Source organism: Bubalus kerabau, chromosome 3 (assembly GCF_029407905.1).
Source record: "Bubalus kerabau isolate K-KA32 ecotype Philippines breed swamp buffalo chromosome 3, PCC_UOA_SB_1v2, whole genome shotgun sequence".
NCBI lineage: Eukaryota > Metazoa > Chordata > Mammalia > Artiodactyla > Bovidae > Bubalus > Bubalus kerabau.
In genome coordinates, this window is record NC_073626.1 from 123422892 (window position 1) to 123444667 (window position 21776).

Sequence of the window (21776 nt, forward strand, 5' to 3'; positions counted from 1 at the left end):
CAGGATACAGTGGTGAATATATTTCCTGCCTAAGAAGAGCTTGGGCTTCCCTTGTGGCTCAGACAGTAAAGAATCCTCCTACAATGCAGGAGACCCCCTGGAGAAGGGAAGGGCAACCCACTCCACTATTCTTGCCTGGTGAACTCCATGGGCAGAGGAGCCTGGTAGGCTACTGTCAATGGGTTGTAAAGAGCTGGACACTATTGAGCAACTAGCAAATACTTTCACTTTTCTTTCAAAAAGAGCTTACATAGTAGGGAGGCAGATATCAAAAAGGAATTAAATAAATAACCTGATTTCCATGAACTGTTGTGAAGACATTATGAAGAGTGGGGCAGAGTTGCCTTTAGATAGAGTGATGGATTGTAGATCCAATGATCAGGGATGGTCTGAGATGGTAATACTGGACCAGAGACCAGAAGGAAATAAGCAAATGAGCCACATGACTACCTGAGGGAAGAGCATCCCAGGGACCAGTATACCCACACCCCATAGCACTGGGAATGGGATGTGCTTGTCACCTTCAAGGAACAAGGGCCAGGGTGTCTGGAGTGTGGTGAGCAGGGGAGAGTAGTCAGAGATGAGAGTAGGAAAGCCCAAGAGACAATACAGTTTTGTAATGGGGACAATATAGCTTTTTAAAATGACAAACAGACTTTTCACATGAAACAATTTATTAAAAAGAGTTCAGTAGGGTGGGAGGTGGGAAAAAGGCCCAAGAGGGACAGAACATATGTATATCTATGGTTGATCCATGTTGATGTATGGCAGAAACCAACATGATATTGTAATTATCCTTCAATTAAATAATCTTAAATAAATTTTAAAAAAGAGTTCAATAAAAACCATCAAACTGAACCCCCAGTCCAGTGTATGGAGGGCTGCTTGGTATTAAGGACAGATGCAGGAGGGGATCAGAAGAGCTGAGCCTTGTCCCCACCATCAGTTAACAGGCAACAAACCTCTCGATGTTTCTCCATCTGCAAGTGGGTAAGATCAAGTGAAATAAAAGTTGTTAATGTATTTTGTGGCTACAAATACTTGAGAGAGTACCACTGTAAAAACACAATCTACATCAAAAGGTCACAAGAAAATGGAATTTAAGCTTTGAAATAGAAATTTAAAATACTAGCAGCAGCCATCATTTATTGAACTCTTAGTAAACTATTAAACTATAGCTTTATAATAATCTCATGACAGATATAATTATCCTCATTTTTAAAATGAGAAAATGGTCTCAGAAAGCTTAAGTTGCTCAAGTCTCTGACCTAATACATGGAACAACATAAAAAAACATAACTATGAAGAGAATATATATAGCAACATGAAAAATATTAAGAAAAATCTGAAAAATAAAAAATTGATTTTAGGCATTAAAAATGTATGTGGATAGATGCAAAGAACGGAAAACAAAAGCATGCCCTGCATCTGACTGGGGCAAGATGAATACTTTTACATTGTTGATATTTTTTGCTCTTGTTAGAATGTTTGCCCAATAAGAGAGGGAGAAAATTCTTGTGAAACTATTTCAAAGACTAGTCACCATTTCTTTCTAAAGGATGGTGTTTGTCATGTCAATTTTCTCAACACCATCCCAAATCCAGCTTTTTCCACATTTCATGCAAACCCTGCTCCTCAGCATTTACACCCGCTTGTCCATCTCCTGGTGGCTTGACTACTCACACTACTACTCACACTCACACTACTACTCACTACTACTCACACAGCTACTCACACTCTGGCCAGGTCCCATCCTCCATTTATCTCTGTGCAACACTGAAATGCCTTCCTAACAATTCAGTAAGCCTAAGGACTTCTCCCAGGAGAAGGCAATGGCAACCCACTCCAGAACTCTTGCCTGGAAAATCCCACTGACGGAGGAGCCTGATAGGCTGCAGTCCATGGGGTCGCGAAGAGTCGGACATCACTGAGAGACTTCACTTTCCCTTTTCACTTTCATGCATTGGAGAAGGAAATGGCGACCCACTCCAGTGTTCTTGTCTGGCGAATCACAGGGACGGCGGAGCCTGATGGGCTGCCATCTATGGGGACGCACAGAGTCGGGCACGATTGAAGCGACTTAGCAGCAGCAGCAAAGGCTTCTCCCACCACAGCGTCACCCCTCTGTGATCCCTGAACAGTTCATCAGTTTCCGAAACTTGTTATCAATCACTTGACCATTATGCCTGAAAGTCCAAGTATTTTTACTCTGACTCCTTTGCCTGGATTGAGTCTGTGTGTGTCACCAAGAACAGTCCCACACAGGATGCAGAGCAAACGTCCCCAGTCTTTGAATGAATAAGGAAGGGAGAGCAAGGACATTCTTGCTGTCCTTAATCCCCAAAGATTTCTCCAGATGCCAGGGGGTGGGATGCCCAGAGGACCAGGAAAGAACTCCCATCACCCACTGCAGCTTAGGGCATTTTTCCACAGAGAGCCCCTTCTGTGGACCCTACTCAGCCTGAGGCTAGGTGTTAATAAGAAACCAGTGGCTGACGGTTAATAAGAAACCAAGCTGCTCTGACAAGAGATGGGACAGTTTAGGCTCTGTGTTCTTTACATTTCTATTCTACTCCCAGGAACCGGCTGTAAGGCAGCTTTAAGTTGATTGCATTATGATTGAAATATTTTTTAAAGTGTAAGAGACTGAAAACGGGGGCGGCGGGGCGGGTTAGGGGAATTTCATTTCTCATTGGTTTCCACCTTTGTCCAGGGGTCAAAAAAATATAACTCCATGTTCACCCTGGATATGAAGAACTGGAAGACGTGCGCTAGGATCAGGAACTTGGGCAACTGCTAAGGGAGGGCGGGGTAGAAAGCGAGTAAGGTTGGGTTAGAGACAGAGAGGAGGTGGTGGACACGTCCTTATCAGGGCTTCGGCCAAAAAGCTTAGAAGCCGAGTTCTTTCTCTGTAGAGCCAGAGAACTTCTCAAGGCAGCACGAATCCTCAGAGGAGCAGAAGTGTAGTAAGGGAAGCCGCAGGCAGGATGGAGCCGGGTCGAGGCGCTTCCTGCTTGACGTACTTAACACCCGAGTCTCCTAGTTCACAGATACTTAGGATGGAGATCGAGGAAAGCAGAACCTCTCTGTCCCGTAGAGGGCGGGTCCCTCTGTTTCCAGATGTCAAACTGTACCTCAGGCGAGTCCCAGGGGTCCGGCTGCGGAATTCCTAAGTGATTGTGAACCTTCTTCGGGGAGTCTCGCGTTAGGGTGCTCTCGGTGCAGAGGGGAGAGGGAGACCCACGGGACAGCCTGAAGGCCCTGCTCCAGTCGACTGGTTCTCCAGACCACGCCGCCCACGCCCACCCCGGGTGCAGCTCTGCTCAGGGGCCGCCGGGCTCGGAGTCGCTGGCCACTCTCCAAACCCACTCTGCGCGCGGACACTCGCCATGCCCTCGGATTCTCAGCCCTATGACAGCCCGCTCCCCTGGGAACAGCGAGGCAAGGCAGGAGGGACTGGCGCAGGGACTAAGGTGGAGGAGTTGGACTCCTGAGGGGGCCCACTTTTTTCTCCACTGGAAAAGAGACCCAGGAGGACTCAAAGGCGAGGCGCCAGAGGGGTGAGAGCTGCGGCCCAATGAGGGACCAGAGTAGGGCGAACTGGACTCCTCTCTGCCCTCCCCATCACGCAAGGCCCCCTTCCACGCCCTCACTCGCCGCGTCCACCCCGAGCCCAGGGCGCGCTTGCGTCCCCGCGGGGGAGCCTGGATGCCGCGCGCTATGGAAGCAGCTAACCTCTCGGTGGCCTCCACCGGCGTCGCCCTTCGCCTGGGACCCGAAGCCTTCAGCAGTAGCCCAAACCCAAGCGGGGTCGTCGGATCCACCCCAGGTGGTGCGGCCCCGCCGGGTCGAGAACCGCCTTTCTCCGTCTTCTCGGTGCTGGTAGTGACGCTGTTGGTGCTGCTGATAGCGGCCACGTTCCTGTGGAACCTGCTGGTTCTGGTCACCATCCTGCGGGTCCGCGCCTTTCACCGTGTGCCGCATAACTTGGTGGCCTCGACGGCCGTGTCGGACGTGCTAGTGGCAGCGCTGGTAATGCCCCTGAGCCTGGTGAGCGAGCTGTCGGCGGGGCGACGGTGGCTGCTGGGCCGGAGTCTATGCCACGTGTGGATCTCCTTCGACGTGATGTGCTGCACCGCCAGCATTTGGAACGTGGCGGCCATCGCCCTGGACCGCTACTGGACTATCACGCGCCACCTGCAGTACACGCTGCGCACCCGCCGCCGCGCCTCGATGCTCATGATCGCGCTCACCTGGGCGCTCTCCGCTCTCATCGCCCTCGCACCACTGCTCTTCGGCTGGGGCGAGGCGTACGACGCTAGACTCCAGCGCTGCCAGGTGAGCCAGGAACCCTCCTACGCCGTCTTCTCCACCTGCGGCGCCTTCTACCTGCCGCTTGGCGTGGTGCTGTTTGTCTATTGGAAGATATATAAGGCGGCCAAGTTTCGCTTCGGTCGCCGCTGCAGGGCTGTGCTGCCCTTGCCCTCCACCGTGCAGGTGAGGCGCGGGTTGGGGAATGGGGATTTGGGAAAGGGGTCGCTGAGGGACGAGGAAGCCTGGCGAAAGGGAGAGCTGGAGCTGCAAGTTTGCACACTTGGCAGAAGCTTTTCAGGTTGGCCACTCGGAGCGCACGCGGAGTTTGCCATCTGCTCTGCTGCAGCGCACGCGGGGGAGCTCAGCACTCGCGCCTGGCGTGCACACGAAGGGTTCATGCGTAGATGGTGCGCGGGGAGGAGCGGGGCGGGGGAAGGAGTTCCAGCACCTACCCACTAGGACTGGAGCTGGAGCGGGCACCGCGGCACCACGCGGCTGAGAGGGGCGGCAGGAACAGTGTTGCTCGGCAGCGTTGAGCTCGCGGCGGATCCTCTGTGCCCTCCGTTGCTTTTCTCCTGGAGCTATTGTATCCGTGGGAGTCCTCAGTCGCCAATTTCCTAGCCGCGGCTAGACCAAGCGTTACCGCAGGAGGCTGGAAATTCGTCCTCCCGTTGAACCTTCTGTGACCATTCGCCCCGTATTTTTGTCTCCACTGCACCCTCATTCACCCCTGCAGTCCCGAGACTATTCACTCTATTGGCCAGCTTCCTGCCAAGGGGAAAGGGAGGATAAAAAGGAATCCAAGTATCACTTTTCTTTCAGTCTCAATCTCAGTGGTATCCTTTAGTGACAGGACATTGGGGGCAGTTACTTAATCTCTGTGGGCGTTGTTTCCTCCTCTTTAAACGTAATAGGGCTCTTGGCTTACGTGAGATAAAGAATGCAGACACTTGGCACAATGCCTGGCAAACGGGGGTGGAGGGGTCGCAGTGCTGCCTGGAGCGAGGGGACCCTCAGGGCCAGGGCGTTGCCGGGCAATCTACAATGGGCGCCGGAAACGAATGAATGAACGAGAGGGAGGAACCTGCATTTGGCAGAACTTCTCTCCACTGTCTTTAGAATGGGGGCTTTCTGCTTTTTTTGTTTGTTTTTTAGTCTGTAATTCCTGTCAGACTCTTGAGACCCCATGGACTCTAGCCCGCCAGGATCCTCTGTCCATGGGGTTCTCCAGGCAAGAATACTGGAGTGGACTGCCTTTTCCTCTTCCTGGGGATCGTCCCAACCCAGGGATCGAACTTGCACAGAGGTAGATTCTTTACCGCTGAGCCACTTGGGAAGCCCCTCTGCCTTTTGGCCAGACCCTAATAGATCCTAGCTCCCTCCTCAACCTGGAAGCCTCGAACTTTTCTTTTGGGTGAGTGTGGGCTTAGGAATTATTGCCTCTTTCCTAATACAATGTATGGACCAGGGGAAGGGGACATGAGGAGGGAAAGAAAGAGGGTAAGTTTTTTTTCTTGTTAGCTTTGTTTTAATTTTGTAAGTTAACTCAGATGCTTAGGTTATTCAAATGTGTGTATTTTTAAAAGCAGGCATCTCCCGCCCCCCACACCCTTCATGAAATGGCAGAGGAGTTTTGTAGGATAAAACTGGGAATGTCAAGTCTATAATTGGAGTGTTGTTAGGGGAGAGCTTTATTCAGAATTAATGATATCCTTTGAAAGGTCCCTTGGAAATGCCTGGGGTGATTATCCTTTTTCTATCTGATTGCCAAGGCAGGGCAGACTTTTACTAGCTACATCGATCCAGGGTGCACCCAGAGAAATCATGATGAAATGGATGCCAGAAAGGCTTGCCACGCCTGAGTTTAGTGTTCATTTTTGACAGACCCTGTTCAAGCAGTTGATAACAAAGTAGATGTGCCTGGATGATGGGGGACCTGGACAATCAGGATGGTCACTTGTAGGGGGAAGGTTCTCTGGAAGGCAGGGCAGCCTGGTGATTTAGCCACCTGCCAGCAATGAGCTTCTTTCACATTTTGGGCTGCAAGCTTTCTCCTCTAAGACACAGCATTGGTCTAAGTCATGGCTAAGAGTCTTGAATCATATGATGCTGAGGTTGTAGATGAGATGGGTTCCAGAACATCCTGCTTCTTTAGACTCCAGCAAGCCATCACTCAAACTCCTGGGTAATGTTGCAGAGTCAGCAGTTGCAAGCTTGTTGACCACACCCAAAGAGAAATTTTAACCTGCCAGAAATACATTAATTCTAATGTGCCAGAAATACTCTCTCTGTTCCTTCCCCCACCTGCTTTATAAAACAATTTAATTGGAGGATAGTTGCTTTATGATGTTGTGTTGGTTTCTGCTGTACAACAACATGTATCAGCCATAAGTATATATACATCCCCTCTCTCTTGAGCCTCCTTTCCACCCCTCTAGGTCATCCCACCCTTCTAGGTCATCACAGAGGCGGGTCTGGCCTCCCTGTGTTATACAGCAGCTTCTCACTAGCTCTCTGTTTCACACATGCTAGTGCGTATATGTCAGTGCCACTCTCTCAGTTTATCCCACCCTCTCCTTCCACCCCTGTGTCCATAAGCCCATCCTCTACATCTGCGTTGCTATTCTTGCCCTGCAAATAGGTTCATTAGGACCATTTTCTAGATTCCATATATATGCATTAACATGTGATATTTGTTTTTCTCTTCCTGACTTATTTCACTCTGTATAACCTGTTTTTCTCTGCATTCCAGGAGAAATGAGTAGAGCTGAATTTAGGTCCTGCAAAATGTCTTTATTGCTTTCTGTGGGTGATGGGAGCACTTAGGAAGGCAGAAGGCGTCTGGTCATGAGGTTGTGCACACCCTTCACTCTTTTCAGGATGCTGTGACTAGGTTCCCAACACTAAAATAGGATCAGGGAGGGATCTGCAATCATGCCTCAAGTTTTGAAAGTAGACATGGAAAGAAATGCTGACTGAGTGAGTTCCCTCTTCCAGGCACAGTGACCCTTTACCTTCTTCCTCTTATTTAATCCTCAGGCTCCAGACACATTGGCAATACAGTGTCTGTTTGTCAGGATAAGCTAAGATACGCTGAGTAACACAGAATCCCCAGACTAATGGTTTAACCCAGTTTCACTCAAAGTTCAGTGTGGGTCTGGTGGCCCTCCCCCTGCTCTGCTCTTCTCCAGGCTTGTGGATCCAGGCCCCTTGTCATCTGTAAGTTATGCTGTCTTGAACATGTGGTTTCTGAGGTTGCTGTGGAAGAGGAAGTGAGACCTGGAAATACAGCAGCTTCTACCTGCCTTACCCAGAAGAGTCCCTTCTGTTCACAGTCCATTGGCCAGACGTTGGCTGTGAAGGCTAGGGGAACCTATGGCTCTTTGGTGAGCAATAACCATCTTCGCCTCATACCTCTCATTTTTGTTGTTGTTCAGTCTTTAAGTCATGTACTACTCTTTGTGACTCCATGGACTATAGCATGCCAGGCTTCCCTGTCTTTCCATCTCATAGATGGGACACCATGATGTAGTATATTCTGCGGTCCCTAATGCATCTCCCATGGGTTATAATTCTTTCCTACTATCCTATACTCTTTACTGCTTAGAAGAGGAAAAAAGCAAAGTCAATAGAGATTGTTTGGTTTTTAAAATGCAACATCAGACATTTTGTTCATTTTAATTGTTTGTCTGATAGCTGTGCCTGATACCAGGGCATGCTTATTTATTAGGCATAGTGGGTACACCACCGAGAGCCGCCAGACTTTTAGGGGCCCATGGAAATTGTTTAATTTCTTTTAGAGGGAAAGTGAATATAACAGTAATGAATATGTAATAATGAGTTCAGCCTTGATTATATTAGTGTTTATAATAATATGATCATAAAATATAATTTTTAATATTTTTTAATGGAAGAAGGGCCCACAGAGGCACAGATGCCTCAGGCTCAAGAAGGTTATAATGCAGCCTTGGTTGATACCTTCTTCCATTCACTCAATCAATAAACATGTGCTGGGAGATAGCGTGCACATTGGTTAAGAACTTGGGATTTGGAAACAAGGAGACCTGGGTTTCAATTCTTTTTGTGCCACTTATTAACTCTCTAGCCAAGTGAGTTCAACTCCATCTGCATTTCCCTGTAGGTAAAATAGAAATATTGCTATCTGCCTCTTAACATTCTTATGAAGGGTAGATGAGATAACAGTGTATATGGAGTAACTAAAATAGTAAACCCTAAATGATGGCCACTGTACTATTTTCATTACTATTTTTTGCAATTTTTCTTATAAGTTATACTAACTTAACTTATAAGTTATAAATAATAAATTATTATTTTATACCTCTTCCTGCTGTTACTCACCATTATAGGTGGATTAGTTATTTATTTCTTAACAATTACCCCTATCTTTAGTGTCTTAAAACAACAAACATGTATGAACTCAGTTTCTGTGGGTCTGGCATTGGGAACAGCTTAGCTGGGTGGTCTGGTCCAAGGCCTTTTGTGGGTGTAGCTCTGGCTCACACGGCTGTCAGTGGGAGGTCTCTAAAGGGCTGCTTGAGTGTCATCCCCAACATGGTAGCTGGCTTCCCCTAGTCTGAGAGTGAGGCAAGGGGGAAACTGCAATGCCTTTTATGATCTGTCTCAGAAGCTACATTCCATCACTTCCCTTAAAATCTATTCATTAGAAGTGAGTCACTAACTCCACCCCACCCTCAAGAGAAGGCGAATTAGGCTCCACTTTTGGGAGATGAGTGAATGAACCTGTGAATGTATTTTAAATCACCACAAAAGGCCACGCAGATGGTATTCAAGGTTATTTGACTTGTACTGACCTGTGTATCAGGGAACATGGTAGCCTCTGAGGTTTCATGAAGTGGTCTCTGCTCTCCAGGGATTCATGTTAGTAAACTACAATTACAGAATTATAAATGTAATAAAGTCTTAAAAAATTATTTTATTGTTTTGTCTATGCTAGGTCTTCATTGCTGCACGAGGTCTTTCTCTAGTTGTGGCAAGTGGGAGCTACTCTCGAGCTGTGGTGTGCGGTCTTACTGAAGTGGCTTTTCTTGTTGTGGACCACAGGCTCTTGGGCACACAGGCTTCAGTAGTTGTGACTTGCGGACTCTAGAGCTTGGGCTCAGTAACTGTGACGCACAGGCTTAGTTGTCCCGCAGCATGTAGGATCTTCCTGGACCAGGGATTGAACTTGTGTCCCCCTGCTTCAGCAGTCAGATTCTTAACCACTGGATCACCAGGGAAGTCTGCAATAATGTCTTACAGGTGTTCTGTCCAGAGTACAATGGTCTTGAAAGAAGGACAGTATTTGGAAAAACACTTTGTGACCTGTAAAAGTCAAAATAAATGTGTAATATTGAACTATCGGGTTTGTGATGACTTGGACCTGAATTTTAGGTAATGTCATATTACAAAATATTTGCCTCTCCAAACTAATCCTCCACATTAGATTTGTGTTGTAAGCATACAGCATATAAGCCCTAAGTTACCTAAAAACTATACAGAACACTTGATGTTTTTGTCACATCTTCAATGTTTACTTGTCATTTGTTCCATCCCAAAGACTAAGGGGCTGTTGGTCTTGTGGACCTAGCCACGTGTGGGACCAGAGTTCAGTCAGAGCTAAGCTCTGGGAAGAGGATGGTGGAAAATCACCACCCTCATTCTGATTCCATCTATTAAAAGAAATATGACTCAAACCAGTCCTATGCCAGCATGCAAGACTATTTTAACGTTAGAAAAGTAAATTTTATTCATCAAATTGTAAGGTTATTTTAACTTTAGAAAAGTAAAGCTTGTTCATCAAATTGTATGGTAACACTACATCTGGCTTATCATTTGATTCTTTTAAGACTGATATCTAATAGTCTGAGAGTTTCCAGAACTACTTGCGTGGACAAAGGAGCATTTTCTCTAGACTTTTTAGAAATATCCCAGGCTTTCCCCTCTCTATAAACTTCTTCCTTGTTCTCTTCCATCATTACACTCATTCTGCCTCTTTATCTCTGCTTCCATTTCTCTTTTCCCTGGTTGGATTGTTGGGGAAAGTGCAGGGGAGACGAAGGGGGATGTAGACAAGGGGGATGGTGCAGGGATCAGGTGTCTTCCCCAGTGACCTTGCAACAAGCTACTTCTTTTTTTTTTTTTTTTTTAATTTTATTTTATTTTTAAACTTTACATAACTGTATTAGATTTGCCAAATATCAAAATGAATCCGCCACAGGTATACATGTGTTCCCCATCCTGAACCCTCCTCCCTCCTCCCTCCCCATTCCATCCCTCTGGGTCGTCCCAGTGCACCAGCCCCAAGCATCCACTTAAATCCGTGTAGTTCTTGGAGAAGATTGAGTTTCTTGGTAGAAGAATGAGATTCAAATTCCATGGTTATTAACCCTTTCATGGATCACAGAATTCCTTGAAAATTAAAGAAAGCTTTGGACTTGCTGCTCAGAAAGGCTTGTAGGCGCCTGCTTGCCCAGTGTGCCTAGGGCACTGCCTGAAGCCTATTTGGAGGGTGATCCTCCATCTTGCCTCCCTCTCACTCTTCGGAAGAATGGAACCCACAGTGCAGTAGAACTGGGACTCTCCATAGCATGGCAGTGTTTGTCAGGGGAGCCATGGCCCCCTGTGCAGCCATGTCAGGACACTGAGGCTGGAGGATGCCTGTGCAAAAGGCAAAACTTTCCCACTCTCCATTATACCCTCCTTCTATGCCAAGACTTTGGCCTGGGAGTCTGGGGACTTCAAGGTAGAACTTTAACAGAGGACCTTCCATTGTCCTCCACCCGTAAAAGAGGATGACTAGGTCAGATGATATTAGAACTGAAACAAATGTGGTGTAATTTTAAGTAACACACTTGATTACAGTTTCCCTTTCTCGGTACTAACTCCAGTGAATCCTTAGCCATCCCAGGGTAATTAAGCACCCCCCACCACCAAATTCATATTTTCCAAATGTAATAATAGTAGCGATTGTCCTTTATGTTATGATCATACCCAAGTTTAGCATAACTGTTCTTTGTGGTGTATGTAATTACACTCAAGGGAAAGGTAATTTTTTTTCAAGCCCAGCAGTGCTCTGCTTTTATTTATTACTCTGTTTTTTTTTTTTTTTTAAACAAGAAAATGTCTTTATTTTCTGGTTTCTTTTGCACAAGGGAAGCTGCTGAGAAAACTTCCTGTTGTAGTTTGTTAGACAAGTTTTAGACAGCTTCTGTTTACTTTGAGGGGCTATTTTGGTTAGTTTTCTCTTCAAGGAGCCTTTGAGAAGTACAACTTGGAGCTTGGTTATCTCCGTACAGCATGGGCAGAGAGAATGGTGCCCTGGGTACTCCATCTCCTGACCCGTTGAGCTCTGGATAGAAATGGGGAATTCCAGTTACAATCCGGATAGCGTTCAGCCAAGACTGGATGCCGCTCAACGTCCTCTGTCCTCTCCCAGAGGTCTCAGGGCTTGATTAGTCACCAGGGAGTGTGTCCCCACCGCCAGCCTCGTGAAGAGCCTCGCTGTACGGGATGCCTGGCCTGTGTGTCACCACCCCGACCAGTTGCTTTCAGAAGTGATTAGGAGCCGTTTTTCTTTTTCTAGTTCTTCTCAGGGTGTTCATCTGACAACATTCAGTTCAGTTCAGTTCAGTTCAGTCGCTCAGTTGTGTCCGACTCTTTGTGACCCCATGAATCGCAGCACGCCAGGCCTCCCTGTCCATCAGCATTTCCCGGAGTTCACTCAGACTCACGTCCATCCAGTCAGTGATGCCATCCAGCCATCTCATCCTCTGTCGTCCTCTTCTCCTCCTGCCCCCAATCCCTCCCAGCATCAGAGTCTTTTCCAATGAGTCAGCTCTTTGCATGAGGTGGCCAAAGTCCTGGAGTTTCAGCTTTATCATCATTCCTTCCAAAGAAATCCCAGGGCTGATCTCCTTTAGAATGGACTGGTTGGATCTCCTTGCAGTCCAAGGGACTCTCAAGAGTCTTCTCCAACACCACAGTTCAAAAGCATCAATTCTTTAGCGCTCAGCCTTCTTCACAGTCCAACTCTCACATCCATACATGACTACTGGAAAAACCATAGCCTTGACTAGATGGACCTTTGTTGGCAAAGTAATGTCTCTGCTTTTGAATATGCTATTCAGGTTGGTCATAACTTTCCTTCCAAGGAGTAAGCATCTTTTAATTTCATGGCTGCAGTCACCATCTGCAGTGATTTTGGAGCCCCAAAAAGTAAAGTCTGACACTGCTTCCACTGTTTCCCCAAACATTGGCGGTTTACAAATGTCTGTGGGTGTTTTCTGAAGCAGCTGGATTTTTTTTTAATTAGAGGGGAGGGAAGGGACATTCCTTTTACTTAAAGGGGACATAAAGTTGACATTTCTGAGATCCTGCCATGTATTATTGTCTCACTGTCATCCTCCAGGAAGCCCACCATACATGACAGATAAAGACCTTCATCGCTGGAAATGTAAAAATGGGAGCTCAGATTGGAATCCTGTCTAATCACTAATTTGCTCTGAGGCTTGGTTTCCTTATTCCTTAGTTACTGGCTACTGTTATAACTGAGTAAGGTGGTGTGTGGAACCACACGGCCAAGTAGCAGATGATGGTCAGGAACTCTGAAAGTCTGAGATTTTTCCCTGCGGGCAAGCTGACAAGTCAGCCTACCCTAGTTTACTGGATACTGACAAAAGACACGAGACTTCTTGGTCATAGTCGAAGGATGTTCTTACTCGTGTTACACAGGCAGCATTAACTTCATGTGTGCATTTTTTCGCTTCCCTTCTGAGTCCCATGCGACTGACATGGAGTGGGCCAGCTAGATTTGCATCACAAATAGTAGGGAAACTCCCAGATTAGGAAACTCAAGTCTGTATTGTCCAGGACTGAACAATATATAAACCTGCCCTTTGCTTTTCAGAAACCTGAATCTTTAATAATGGGTTGCAAGTAAATCTGTCTTCTTTTCTACCGGGAGATACTCTCTCACTCTTCCAAGGCTGTTTGTTATACAAACATCCTTGACAGGCTGGTCAGAAACAAGAGCTGTCAGTGCCTTTGCTGGCAAATGTGTAGAAACACAAGAGACTTGTCTCCCCCAAATAACTATTTAGTGTTTGTTGAGATTTTACTATAGACCATACATTACACTAGGTGCCGGGAACGCTTTAGTGGACAGGACACTCATGTCCCTGCCCTCCTGGAGTGTTGATTGTGACACAATATTCACAATCAGAATGAAGATTCAGAAGCCATGCCTTGGTATCAGAGTGCTTATGAGAATAGTGGGACAGGACATTTGAAATTGGGACTTCATGGAAAATTCCAGTACGTAGTCCATATGCACTAGTCTACTCTATTGTTAGTTGCTCAGTCACGTCTAACTCTTTGTGACGCCTGGGACTGTAACCTGCCAGGCTTTTCTGTCCATGGGATTCTTCAGGCAAGAATACTGGAGTGGGTCGCCATTCCGTTCTCCAGATCTTCCTGACTCAGGGACTGAACCCAGGTCTCCTGCATTGCAGGCAGATTCTTTACTGTCTGAGCCATCAAGGAAGCCCCAGTAGATGATTAATAAATGTCAGCATATATTGTCGGGCTGATTTGGTCCTTAATTAATTTTAGATGGAAAAGCCTCAGATTCTATGGAGATGTTTAGGTGAACTCATCTTTTAGGTCATGTCTCACAGTGGCAGAGAGAAGCCAAAGAGGCCTGGAGCCGGACAGATGGGCAGGCACCTTGGTTATGCTTTGCCCTGCTCGTGTGACCTTGCTCGTAGCATCTGATATCTCCACACTTCTGTGTACTCAAAGCACCTGTCCTTTTGCAGCAGGACAGAAGGTGGCAGGTGCTACTGGTTGTGTGCCTTCAACAGTCAGTATTTTTACCTTCAGATTAGTGGATTCTAAGAGTCTGAGACCTCTGAAGCCAGAAATGGTCAGTTTTACAATAGGTGTAGAGAGGATTGTCAGGGCTTCCCTGGCGGCTCAGACAGTAAAGAATGCCTGCAATGCGGGAGATCTGGGGTTCAATGCTTGGGTCAGGAAGATGCCCTGGAGAAGGAAATGGCAACCCACTCCAGAACTCTTGCCTGGAGAATTCCATGGACAGAGGAGCCTGTCAGGGCTACAGTTCATAGGATCATAAAAAGTTGGACATGACTGAGTGTCCAACTGCTAGAGAGCATTGTCAGGGCAAAGAGGCTGAGGAGACATCCAACCAAAGAGGAAAGATGGAGAAGCTCAGGGCTGGCCCCAGACCTGACTGCTAGAGCACCTAAACATTTCCCAGGAAGCCAGAGTCATTCATTCTGAAGGCATCCCAAGCATAAACGTGATCCTAAAAATAGGTTCTGTGTTTTCTCAGCTGTCAAATGGAGATAATTGCCTGAAGGTTTGGCATGAGGGCAGATCAGATCAGTCGCTCAGTTGTGTCCAACTCTTTGTGACCCCATGAACTGCAGCACGCCAGGCCTCCCTGTCCATCACAAACTCCCAGAGTTCACTCAAACTCACGTCCATCGAGTGAGTGATGCCATCCAGCCATCTCATCCTCTGTCGTCCCCTTCTCCTCTTGCCCCCAATCCCTCCCAGCATCAGAGTCTTTTCCAATGAGTCAACTCTTCGCATGAGGTGGCCAAAGTCCTGGAGTTTCAGCTTTAGCACCATTCCTTCCAAAGAAATCCCAGGGCTGATCTCCTTCAGAATGGACTGGTTGGATCTCCTTTCAGTCCAAGGGACTCTCAAGAGTCTTCTCCAACACCACAGTTCAAAAGCATCAATTCTTCGGCGCTCAGCTTTCTTCACAGTCCAACTCTCACATCCATACATGACCACAGGAAAAACCATAGCCTTGACTAGACGAACCTTTGTTGGCAAAGTAATGTCTCTGCTTTTGAATATGCTATTCAGGTTGGTCATAACTTTCCTTCCAAGGAATAAGCGTCTTTTAATTTCATGGCTGCAGTCACCATCTGTAATGATTTTGGAGCCCAGAAAAATAAAGTCTGACACTGTTTCCACTGTTTCCCCATCTATTTCCCATGAAGTGATGGGACCGGATGCCATGATCTTAGTTTTCTGAATGCTGAGCTTTAAGCCAACTTTTTCACTCTCCACTTTCACCTTCATCAAGAGGCTTTATAGTTCCTCTTCACTTTCTGCCATAAGAGTGGTGTCATCTGCATATCTGAGGTTATTGATATTTCTCCCAGCAATCTTGATTCCAGCTTGTGTTTCTTCCAGCCCAGTGTTTCTCATGATGTACTCTGCATATAAGTTAAATAAACAGGGTGACAATATACAGCCTTGACGAACTCCTTTTCCTATTTGGAACCAGTCTGTTGTTCCATGTCCAGTTCTAACTCTTGCTTCCTGACCTGCATACAAATTTCTCAAGAGGCAGATCAGGTGGTCTGGTATTCCCATCTCCTGAAGAATTTTCCACAGTTTATTGTGATCCACACAGTCAAAGGCTTTGGCATAGTCAATAAAGCAGAAATAGATGCTTTTCTGGAACTCTCTTGCTTTTCCCATGATCCAGCGGATGTTGGCAATTTGATCTCTGGTTCCTCTGCCTTTTCTAAAACCAGCTTGAACATCAGGAAGTTCACGGTTCATGATAGCTGAAGCCTGGCTTGGAGAATTTTGAGCATTACTTTACTAGCGTTTGAGATGAGTGCAATTGTGCGGTAGTTTGAGCATTCTTTGGCATTGCCTTTCTTTGGGATTGGAATGAAAACGGACCTTTTCCAGTCCTGTGGCCACTGCTGAGTTTTCCAAATTTGCTGGCATACTGAGTGCAGCACTTTCACAGCATCATCCTTCAGGATTTGGAATAGCTCACCTGGAATTCCATCACCTCCACTAGCTTTGTTCGTAGTGATGCTTTCTAAGGCCCACTTGACTTCACATTCCAGGATGTCTGGCTCTAGGTGAGTGATCACACCATCGTGATTATCTGGGTCATAAGACGGTAGGTGTTGCAAGAGGGCATCAGAGGGCAAACACGCTGAAACCATACTCACAGAAAACTAGTCAGTCTAATCACACTAGGACCACAGCCTTGTCTAACTCAATGAAACTAAGCCATGCCCCTGGGGCAACCCAAGATGGGTGGGTCATGGTGGAGAGATCTGACAGAATGTGGTCCACTGGAGAAGAGAATGGCAAACCACTTCAGTATTCTTGCCTTGAGAACCCCATGAACAGTATGAAAAGGCAAAATGATAGGATACTGAAAGAGAAACTCCCAGGTCAGTAGGTGCCCAATATGCTACTGGAGATCAGTGGAGAAATAACTCCAGAAAGAATGAAGGGATGGAGCCAAAGCAAAAAGAATACCCAGCTGTGGATGTGACTGGTGATAGAAGCAAGGTCCGATGCTGTAAAGAGCAATATTGCATAGTAACCTGGAATGTCAGGTCCATGAATCAAGGCAAATTGGAAGTGGTCAAACAAGAGATGGCAAGAGTGAATGTTGACATTCTAGGAATCAGCGAACTGAAATGGACTGGAATGGGTGAATTTAACTCAGATAACCATTATATCTACTACTGCGGGCAGGAATCCCTCAGAAGAAATGGAGTGGCCATCATGGTCAACAAAAGAGCCCGAAATGCAGTACTTGGATACAATCTCAGAAACGACAGAATGATCTCTGTTCGTTTCCAAGGCAAACCATTCAATATCACAGTAATCCTAGTCTATGCCCCAACCAGTAACGATGAAGAAGCTGAAGTTGAATGGTTCTATGAAGACCTACAAGACCTTTTAGAACTAACACACAAAAAAGATGTCCTTTTCATTATAGGGGACTGGAATACAGAAGTAGGAAGTCAAGAAACACCTGGAGTAACAGGCAAATTTGGCCTTGGAATACGGAATGAAGCAGGGCAAAGACTAATAGAGTTTTGCCAAGAAAATGCACTGGTCATAACAAACACCCTCTTCCAACAACACAAGAGAAGACTCTATACATGGACATCACCAGATGGTCAACACCGAAATCAGATTGATTATATTCTTTGCAGCCAAAGATGGAGAAACTCCATACAGGCAGCAAAAACAAGACCAGGAGCTGACTGTGGCTCAGACCATGAACTCCTTATTGCCAAATTCAGACTTAAATTGAAGAAAGCAGGGAAAACCACTAGACCATTCAGGTATGACCTAAGTCAAATCCCTTATGATTATACAGTGGAAGTGAGAAATAGATTTAAGGGACTAGATCTGATAGATAGAGTGCCTGATGAACTATGGATGGAGGTTTGTGACATTGTACAGGAGACAGGGATCACGACCATCCCCATGGAAAAGAAATGCAAAAAAGCAAAATGGCTGTCTGGGGAGGCCTTACAAATAGCTGTGAAAAGAAGAGAAGCGAAAAGCATAGGAGAAAAGAAAAGATATAAACATCTGAATGCAGAGTGGCAAAGACTAGCAAGAAGAGATAAGAAAGCCTTCTTCAGCGATCAATGCAAAGAAATAGAGGAAAACAACAGAATGGGAAAGACTAGGAATCTCTTCAAGAAAATCAGAGATACCAAAGGAACATTTCATGCAAAGATGGGCTCGATAAAGGCATGAGGGCGAATCAGAGTTATTCATTACAAGTGTCTGTTTTACAGTGGCTTTTCTGGAATTGTTCTTTGTGTCTTTTGGTTTTCTATTTCTTCAGATGAAAAAAGCCATGCTTGTCAATCTTCTTGCAAACCAGGGTCTGACCTCATTGACTTGTTGACTTGGAGGCTGTTTTGGAAAGATTCCATTGTCTGTCCTGTCCCTCTGCACAGGGTGCAGTAGGCTCAGGTGGAGCAAAGGGGGACTCTGCTAAATGCTGCAGTGGTGGCAGCTGAGGTGTTCTAAACCTATTTAATTAGTGGATTCCCCTTTTCTGTTTCTCTTCCCCCAGGATCCCTTTGAACTGAATTGACCCCATGTGTTTATTTTGTAGCATGACAAGGATTTGGAATTGTGTTAAGTGAGGAAGGAATTCAAGTGCCTGGGAGGTCATTGAGGTCGGCAGAGAAATCTTTTCAAAAGTGCCCTTTAATCAGCTGAATGGGATGAAGACAAACAAACCACCTGCCACTGCCCCTCATGCCCTGATGATATTGCTTCCTGCGCACAATAGACTGCTAATACTCGTAGGTGATTTCAGGATGTCACGTTTTCCCCCTCAGACTTCCATTAGTGGATGATGGTCATCCATCCTGTGAGAACTGGTCAGTGTCACCTCTTCTAAAGGGGAGGGATGAGCTTCAGCTCCCACTTGCGTCGGGGGCACCAGAAACCTTGGGATGGCTCATTAAAGAGGGGGTGCCTGCTGGTCTGCACAGGGTGCGTGTTTGCAGAGCCAGGACTTTGTAAAGGGTAGAGGGGTGGGGAGGAGTGAAGGGCTGGCTGGTCTCTCCTGGAGTCACCTGCCTTTTCCTTCTCTCTCTCTGAGTGGCAGGCGGGAGGAGGCTGGGTTTACACTCAGAAAAGAAAGGACTCAACTTTGTCCATATCACCATGATCTGTTTCAGGATGACTTAGTGATCTTCCAAATAAATAGAGATGAGTGTTGGAAGGAGGTAGCAGAGACGGAGAATTTGAGGGTAGATCTTAGAGTGAGGAGCCCCAGGTTTGCACAGATCAGACCACCTGGGTGCCTTCTAAGCTCCATCCTGCTCCAGGTGAGAGGAACTCGGACTCTTCCCTTGGCGCCTCGAGGTCGGGTGGCTCTCCCGATGGCTGCTGCCAGTTGTGTCTGGGAGAGAAACTAGCTGCAGTCCTTGCCTGGGAGCCCCTTGCCTCTGTGTTTTCTCCAGCATCATGACTGGCAGCATTCTGGAAAGGAAGAGACATGCAGGTGAGGAGCATGTGGTTGAAATGATCAGTCAACGTGGCAAGTGTTTCCTAGGCACTGACCGGGTGCCAGTTGGTGCTGCCAAGCAGGTGCTGTACAAGGAAAACCCAGCCTGCTGTGGTTCCGCTTGGGCCAGAGGGACACCACGTGTAACACCATGACCACACACATGGCTACAAAGGAGGGGAACGTGGTACCAGATCACAGAGAGATGTGATTGAGTTTAAAGGGCCAACAGGGCTGCTCTGAGGCTGGTGGCCTTTAAGCTGAGACTCAAGAGGTAGATAGGAAGTGACCAAAGGCCGGGGGTGAGAGGGTGGAGAGCAGCCAGAGGCTCCTTAAATGGCAGCTAATTATCACCACAAAGTCACTTACACTTTGTTTATTTTAAGCTAGGCAATACAAAATTATCTCCTAATTTAAAATCATCTCCTAATTCACTTAACATAGTAATCATTTAATTTCTTGCAATATTGATGTTTACAGGCGGCCTGCTTCTCTGGCTGTGAGCTTTGTGAGGGGCAGGCCTGGGTCTGTTCCATTCAGGGTCCGGGTCCCAGCCCCACCCCCCTCCATGAGTACTAAGTTATGAGTGCCTGTGGCAGGAGATTGTGCTGGGCACACACACACATTCCCAGTGCTCATTCACAATGGCCTCATGGCAGGGAGGGGGCTTGGTCACCTAGCTTCATACACAGGAAATGGCTTGGCCAGTGGGGCTGGAGCTCAAGCCAGGGTCTGACACCAAGGCGCGTGTTCTTAAGTGCCTCCCCCTGTCCCCCTTTTTAGATCATATTATTTGATTGGGATTCCCTGGTGGCTCAGATGGTAAAGAATTATTTATTCTAATATCTGACATTGTGGGGACCACCACCACTCTCAGTCTCTGAAGAACCTTTAGGACATATTTTAACCTACAGTTTCAAGAACTTTCTTACCTAGCATTAATCTTTGGGGGTGGATTATGGCATCAGTTGGGCTTCCCTGATGGCTCAGGAGTTAAGAATATACCTGCAATGCAGGAGGCACAGGAGATGCCTGTTTGATCCCTGGGTCAGGAAGATCCCCTGGGGGAAGAAATGGCAACCCACTCCAGTATTCTTGCCTGGAAAATTCCAACAACAGAGGAGCCTGGCGGTCTACAGTCCTGCCTGTAGGGTCACAAAGAGTACTACACGACTGAGCACACACATGCGATGATGATGGCATCAGTGGGGCTGGGGGGAGGGGCTGGCCAAGTTTGGGTGTATTGTATGTCACTGTATTGCCCAGCATTACGCATTTTATCTTTGAATTATGCATTTCCTCTGTTCGCAGGTAAAGGAGGCCCCTCAGGAGGCTGAGATGGTGTTCACGGCCCGCCGCCCCACGGTGGCCTTCCAGACGAGCGGAGCCTCATGGCGGGAGCAGAAGGAGAAGCGGGCAGCCGTGATGGTGGGCATCCTCATCGGCGTGTTCGTGCTGTGCTGGATCCCCTTCTTCCTGGCCGAGCTCATCGGCCCCCTCTGTGCCTGCAGCCTGCCCCCCATCTGGAAAAGCGTGTTCCTGTGGCTTGGCTACTCCAACTCTTTCTTCAATCCCCTGATTTACACAGCTTTTAACAAGAACTACAACAATGCCTTCAAGAACCTTTTCACCAAGCAGAGATAAACCCAGGGCTTGGAGAGGGGAGGGAACTGGAATTTCTCCCCTTCATTTGTGATCCGGGCCAGAGCTGTCCCACCGCTGAGCATTAATGACATTTGGGAACCATACCACTTGGGCCTGGACTACAGGAGCAGCGATGCCAAAGGCCCTCCAGAAAGACAGCAGGTAGGTGGCAAGCGTGCAGCTATGCCCTCTCACCGAGTGATGCAGACATTGCTAATCGATCTCAGCATATCTTCCCACTGAGCTGGAACTCAGCCTCAGAATCCTTTCTGGACAGTGCATTCAGCAGTTATTGCTAATTAGCCAGAATTCATACAAGACTGGCATCCCAGGTGGGGCTAGTGGTAAAGAAGCTGCCTGCCAATGCAGGAAATGTAACAGACATGGGTTCAATCCCTGCGTTGGGAAGATCCCCTGGAGGAAGGCATGACAACCCATGCTGGCATTTTTGCCTGGAGAATCCCATGGACAGAAGAGCCTGGCAAGCTACAGTTCATAGGGTTTCAAAGAGATGGACATGACTGAAGCGACTGAGCATTTGCTCTGTCCTTTATCTGAAGCTGATTTGCTCTTCCTTTATCTCATTACCATATTCTCAGCACAGGGCCCAGTGACCTGTTTGGTGGCAGAACGAGTACCTGGACTCAAGTTTGCCTGAATCTTGACATGGGAAAATGAAGGGAACACAACCAAAATCTGACTGGATTGCATTCAGTGTTGGCTTGCATTTTGTACCATGAGACCCACACATGGTGTAGTGGTTCCACTTGTACTTTTCTACTTGGATTCCAGCAAGGGGCCTTAGAGGAAGAGTCTAGGTATGGTTTGGAGGAGGGGGGCAGTGATATTTTTAGGCTTCCTCTCACTATTGGATAGGATGCTTTATCATTGTGTTCATTTGACCTGGGCCTTGACTTAATGTAAGATCATTATAGAAGCATCCCAGGCAGAGGGA

The 21776-nt window shown here is 47.0% G+C and overlaps 1 protein-coding gene and 1 long non-coding RNA gene across 2 annotated transcripts; one reads left to right on the plus strand and one right to left on the minus strand.

Moving 5' to 3' along the window:
- Positions 1–656: 656 nt before the first annotated feature.
- LOC129647762 (uncharacterized) lies at positions 657–3851 on the minus strand. Its single transcript, XR_008712492.1, has 2 exons — positions 3736–3851; positions 657–980 (listed from the first exon to the last, which is right to left on the minus strand). It is a non-coding gene; the product is annotated as an uncharacterized LOC129647762 (long non-coding RNA).
- LOC129647761 (5-hydroxytryptamine receptor 5B) lies at positions 3721–21523 on the plus strand. Its single transcript, XM_055574754.1, has 2 exons — positions 3721–4497; positions 20489–21523. The coding sequence occupies exons 1-2, from the start codon at positions 3721–3723 to the stop codon at positions 20819–20821; spliced, it is 1110 nt and encodes a 369-aa protein (XP_055430729.1). The 3' UTR covers positions 20822–21523.
- The last annotated feature ends 253 nt before the right edge of the window (positions 21524–21776 follow it).